Source organism: Nanorana parkeri, unplaced genomic scaffold (genome assembly GCF_000935625.1).
Source record: "Nanorana parkeri isolate BGI_ZX_2015 unplaced genomic scaffold, ASM93562v1 scaffold1634, whole genome shotgun sequence".
In the NCBI taxonomy this organism is placed as follows: Eukaryota; Metazoa; Chordata; class Amphibia; order Anura; family Dicroglossidae; genus Nanorana; species Nanorana parkeri.
In genome coordinates this window covers 142838-149069 of record NW_017307902.1, presented here as the reverse complement: position 1 = coordinate 149069, position 6232 = coordinate 142838, and the positions used below count along the sequence as shown (strand labels likewise).

Sequence of the window (6232 nt, the reverse complement as noted above, 5' to 3'; positions counted from 1 at the left end):
TCGGGGTCAGGACCGTTGGGTGGGCTCGGGGTCAGGACCGTTGTGTGGTCTCGGGGTCAGTTCCGTTGTGTGGTCTCGGGGTCAGTTCCGTTGTGTGGGCTCGGGGTCAGTTGGATGGGACGGGGGGTTCTGATGATTCATGAGAAGGTGACAGAGCCGGCCACACACAGGGTGACACCACCAGCAAGGGCCCCGTCCTGCCTCTTCCTGAGTGACGGCAAATATATTTATAATGAGAGAAAGACTCCGCCCACTGGGAGCAGCCATAGAGCCGGGAAATATGTCACCAGGATGTCTGGTCTCTCCACTCCTCTGCCCCTGGATGACATTGTGCCTCATGTCCCTCCTCCACATTTTCATGCATGGTCTACCACCTCATCATCACCCCCACCCTCCTCATCATAATCTCCACCCTCCTCATCATAATCCCCACCCTCCTCATCATCATCCACGCCCTCCTCATCATCATCCCCACCCTCCTCATCATCATCCACGCCCTCCTCATCATCATCCCCACCCTCCTCATCATCATCCACGCCCTCCTCATCATCATCCCCACCCTCCTCATCATCATCCACGCCCTCCTCATCATCATCCCCACCCTCCTCATCATCATCCACGCCCTCCTCATCATCATCCCCACCCTCCTCATCATCATCCACGCCCTCCTCATCATCATCCCCACCCTCCTCATCATCATCCACGCCCTCCTCATCATCATCCCCACCCTCCTCATCATCATCCACGCCCTCCTCATCATCATCCCCACCCTCCTCATCATCATCCACGCCCTCCTCATCATCATCCCCACCCTCCTCATCATCATCCACGCCCTCCTCATCATCATCCCCACCCTCCTCATCATCATCCACGCCCTCCTCATCATCATCCCCACCCTCCTCATCATCATCCACGCCCTCCTCATCATCATCCCCACCCTCCTCATCATCATCCACGCCCTCCTCATCATCATCCCCACCCTCCTCATCATCATCCACGCCCTCCTCATCATCATCCCCACCCTCCTCATCATCATCCACGCCCTCCTCATCATCATCCCCACCCTCCTCATCATCATCCACGCCCTCCTCATCATCATCCCCACCCTCCTCATCATCATCCACGCCCTCCTCATCATCATCCCCACCCTCCTCATCATCATCCACGCCCTCCTCATCATCATCCCCACCCTCCTCATCATCATCCACGCCCTCCTCATCATCATCCCCACCCTCCTCATCATCATCCACGCCCTCCTCATCATCATCCCCACCCTCCTCATCATCATCCACGCCCTCCTCATCATCATCCCCACCCTCCTCATCATCATCCACGCCCTCCTCATCATCATCCCCACCCTCCTCATCATCATCCACGCCCTCCTCATCATCATCCCCACCCTCCTCATCATCATCCACGCCCTCCTCATCATCATCCCCACCCTCCTCATCATCATCCACGCCCTCCTCATCATCATCCCCACCCTCCTCATCATCATCCACGCCCTCCTCATCATCATCCCCACCCTCCTCATCATCATCCACGCCCTCCTCATCATCATCCCCACCCTCCTCATCATCATCCACGCCCTCCTCATCATCATCCCCACCCTCCTCATCATCATCCACGCCCTCCTCATCATCATCCCCACCCTCCTCATCATCATCCACGCCCTCCTCATCATCATCCCCACCCTCCTCATCATCATCCACGCCCTCCTCATCATCATCCCCACCCTCCTCATCATCATCCACGCCCTCCTCATCATCATCCCCACCCTCCTCATCATCATCCACGCCCTCCTCATCATCATCCCCACCCTCCTCATCATCATCCACGCCCTCCTCATCATCATCCCCACCCTCCTCATCATCATCCACGCCCTCCTCATCATCATCCCCACCCTCCTCATCATCATCCACGCCCTCCTCATCATCATCCCCACCCTCCTCATCATCATCCACGCCCTCCTCATCATCATCCCCACCCTCCTCATCATCATCCACGCCCTCCTCATCATCATCCCCACCCTCCTCATCATCATCCACGCCCTCCTCATCATCATCCCCACCCTCCTCATCATCATCCACGCCCTCCTCATCATCATCCCCACCCTCCTCATCATCATCCACGCCCTCCTCATCATCATCCCCACCCTCCTCATCATCATCCACGCCCTCCTCATCATCATCCCCACCCTCCTCATCATCATCCACGCCCTCCTCATCATCATCCCCACCCTCCTCATCATCATCCACGCCCTCCTCATCATCATCCCCACCCTCCTCATCATCATCCACGCCCTCCTCATCATCATCCCCACCCTCCTCATCATCATCCACGCCCTCCTCATCATCATCCCCACCCTCCTCATCATCATCCACGCCCTCCTCATCATCATCCCCACCCTCCTCATCATAATCCACACCCTCCTCATCATAATCCCCCCTGAAGATGTCGTATGTTCCACTTTCATATAGAAGACATTTCCCGCACCCAGGACACTTCAACGTTTGTGGTGAGTTTTCTGATGTTTCTTAAGATTGGACTTCTGTGCAAAACTTTTCCCGCACTCAGGGCAGGAAAACGGCTTCTGCCCCGTGTGCAACCTCTGATGTGCGTAAAGATGGGACAACTGTGAAAAATGTTTCCTGCAGTCACGGCAGGAATATGGTTTCTCGCCCGTGTGAGATCTTTGATGTGTACCAAGGTCTGATTTCAGTGAAAAACATTTTCCGCACTCAGGGCAGGAAAACGGCTTCTCCCCCGTGTGAGACCTCCGATGCGCGTAAACATGGGATACCTGTGCAAAATATTTCCCGCACTCAAGGCAGGAATACGGCTTCTCTCCTGTGTGAGATCGTTGATGTACAACAAGGGCTGATTTCCAGGGAAAACATTTTCCGCACTCGGAGCAGGCATATGGCTTCTCACCCGAGTGCAATCTCTGATGTCTGGAAAGGTTGGTTCTCTTTGAGAAAATTTTCCCGCACTCAGGGCAGAAATAAGGTTTCTCTCCTGTGTGAGATGTGTAGTGTATAACAAGTTCAGATTTCTGTGGAAAACTTTCACCGCACTCAGGACATGCATGTAGATCCTGACGCGTGTGAGATCTCTGATGCACAGTAAGACTTAGTTCAGAATTAAAATGTTTCCCGCACTTAGGACAGGAAAATGTCTCCTCCCCCTGAATTCCGGCCCCATCCCCCACAGGACGAGGTCGCTCAGAGTCAGAGGGATTCCATGGTCTCTCCACACTGTGACGTCCACAATCCATAGCTGAGCTCATTGTCTCTTCTCCCGCACAATCTGCTGTGATGTCCTCATCTTCCATCTTACAACCTGGAGATAAAGTCAGAGGATCCTTTGAGGGTTCCTCCATGGCGTGTCCTGGAAACATAGAGACACATGACGGAGAGATATGAGAGGGTTAGATGACTTCACTCAACATTCCATCTGGATCAGGAGGTCTGAGGGAGCGGATGTTCTATGAGGAGGTCCCAACCAGCTGGGACTCCTCCCCATTTCAGTTAAAAGTTCCACCCCCTCTGGACCATTCAGTGTCTAGTAACAGAGAAGAATATATTTTGCTTCCCTTGTCTGTTCCTGGATCATGTCCCAGAATCCCCGGCACCGCTCACCTCTCCCGTCAGCAGCTCCACCATCTTCTTGGCGACTTCTAGAATCTTCTCCATGTTGGGTCTCTCGGAGTTTGGTGGAGGCCCTGTGATGGTCACCTGGTTGAAACAATTCACAATAAAAGATCATTTATATAATGTGACCTCCCAGAATCCTCCTCACCTCTCCGGTCAGGTCATGTGACCTCCCAGAATCCTCCTCACCTCTCCGGTCAGGTCATGTGACCTCCCGGAATCCTCCTCACCTCTCCGGTCCGGTCATGTGACCTCCCAGAATCCTCCTCACCTCTCCGGTCAGCAGGTAGATGATCTCCAGGGTGAGGTTTAGTATCCTCTCGGTCATGTGACTCCGGTCCTCCTCCATCATTGGTGCAGTCCTCTATGAAGGTCTCCCTGTAGACGGATAACATTGGTATCAGAGAATGATCCGGATTGTGTTGGTTGTACAATAATAGGAGGAGGAGATCAGGAGGTGACATGGAGGTCGGGATGTAGGAGGAGCTATATATGTGTGTAGAAGAATCTGCCGGAGATAAAAGAGGTCACAGTGACTATGAAGGACGGACATGACGGGGGGGGAGGGGTTAATGGGTGTAAATATATAATAATATCTCATTACCTCCTCTGCTGCCAGTTCCAGCAATGCCTCCTCTCTACTTCCTCCCAAATTACCTCTCACCCGGAACTTCCTGTTTATAGGTGACATCACTTCCTGTCTGTAGGGAGATGGGACTTCTCGTGTGAAAGCATACCAGGCCACATGCCCTCGGCACTGGGAGGGTGCTTTTCGAGGGTCGCCACTGGGAAAAGCACCTTGTCCCCGTGCCGATAGGGACAAGGGTCTCTTCCCCCCAAGCTTCCTCCGACGTAATCCGGTGTCAATCATGACGTCCAGACTTTAAAAAATAATACTGGCTCCGGCCTAATCCCCATTCCTGGGTGTAGGGGGTCCTGGGTAGGGAGTACTGTATCTGAGTTGATAGGAGCTCTGAGAGGCTCCACCCATCACTCATGGGACCTATTTTTGTAGTTTTCTGAGGTTCTTTGGGCTCTGAAAGCGCTCACCTAGTACTCATCAGACCCAGTTTGGTAGGTTCCTGAGGGTTTGGGTCTGCTGCCCGTTGGACTCTGGAAACGCTCACCCAGTACTCATCAGACCCAGTTTGGTAGGGTCCGGGTCTGCTGCCCGTTGGACTCTGGAAACGCTCACTCAGTACTCATCAGACCCAGTTTGGTAGGTTCCTGAGGGTCTGGGTCTGCTGCCCGTTGGGCTCTGGAAGCGCTCACCCAGTACTCATCAGACCCAGTTTGGTAGGTTCCTGAGGGTCTGGGTCCGCTGCCCGTTGGGCTCTGGAAGCGCTCACCTAGTACTCATCAGACCTAGTCTGGTAGGTTCCTGAGGGTCTGGGTCTGCTGCCCGTTGGGCTCTGGAAGCGCTCACCCAGTACTCATCAGACCCAGTTTGGTAGGTTCCTGAGGGTCTGGGTCTGCTGCTCTTTGGGCTCTGGAAGCGCTCACCTAGTACTCATCAGACCTAGTTTGGTAGGTTCTTGAGGGTCCGGGTCCGCTGCCCGTTGGGCTCTGGAAGCGTTCACCTAGTACTCATCAGACCTAGTCTGAGAGGTTCCTGAGGATTAGAGGTTTTGATGGCCCTTCAGAAGGTGCGCCTGAGTCATCCTTGTTCCTGTCTGAGGAATTTCAAGGACTTTGCAGGAAGACCACCGCACCCTCCTCGCGCCTTATTTATTTTTCTGTAGTGTGGTGACTTCACTGTCCACTTTATTTTTGTTGGGAGGGTAAATATGTTTTTGTTGCTCGCACCGCGGGCTTTAAAAAAAAAAAGAACGTCCCGATGAATACGCAAATGATATGTCAATTAGATAAGTCACGCCCCTGCCCGAATCTTAATTTGACTGGAAACCCCTCCCCCCATCCACGGAACCCGTGCAACCAGAATGCACGTCAATGAAATATAGGTCTCCCTAACTCGAAATAATACTGGCTCCGGCCTTATCCCCATTCCTGGATTTGGCCCTAATTGGTCGTGGGGGTGCTCTGCCTGAGTTGGGTGGGCGCTGGAGAAGGTTCCTGGTCTCGCTTCTCGGCCTTTTGGCTAAGATCAAGTGAAGTATCTGTGGCCCTGAAGTCCTGGGAGGAGAGACTGTCAGAGATGCGGCAGAAGTTCGGACTCTGGAGCCTCAGAGCTCACCATCGAAGGAAAGACACTGGTACTCCGCACCGAGATTCCCCCCCGTGTCGCAGTACCTCGCCCAGGCCTGCCCTCCCCCCCCTGGGAAGTTTGTTTTGATGCACGTCCACGGGCTTCGAAAAGTCCAAGATGGACAGAGTGAAGCGGGCGGTTATGTTCAAAGAGCCCCTCAAAGGTGGAAGGGGCGTCCCGGACATTTGCCACCATGCTGAGGGTTTTCTTGGCTTGTAACTGCATCCGCAGGACTTTGATTGACAAGACTTTGGACTCTGCCGGGAAACTCCATGTCCCGTTTTTTTCCTCCTGCCTCTTTGGAGGACCCTGGGATGGGACAGTTCCGTCCCCTACAACTGGGACACTCCTTGGTTTTACTTGGACACTTTCA

The 6232-nt window shown here is 53.7% G+C and overlaps 1 protein-coding gene across 1 annotated transcript in view; it reads right to left on the bottom strand.

The window, feature by feature from the left end:
* LOC108799113 (zinc finger protein 142-like) overlaps window positions 1–6232 on the bottom strand; it is a gene marked incomplete at its 5' end in the record, with an annotated part of 67114 nt that overhangs the window by 17233 nt on the left and 43649 nt on the right. Inside the window, 4 exons of the mRNA XM_018570935.1 lie at window positions 2512–3256; window positions 3642–3737; window positions 5080–5156; window positions 5952–6168. Of these exons, the coding sequence (XP_018426437.1) occupies window positions 2512–3256; window positions 3642–3737; window positions 5080–5156; window positions 5952–6168 (1135 nt within the window). The remainder of the gene's footprint in view (window positions 1–2511; window positions 3257–3641; window positions 3738–5079; window positions 5157–5951; window positions 6169–6232) is intronic.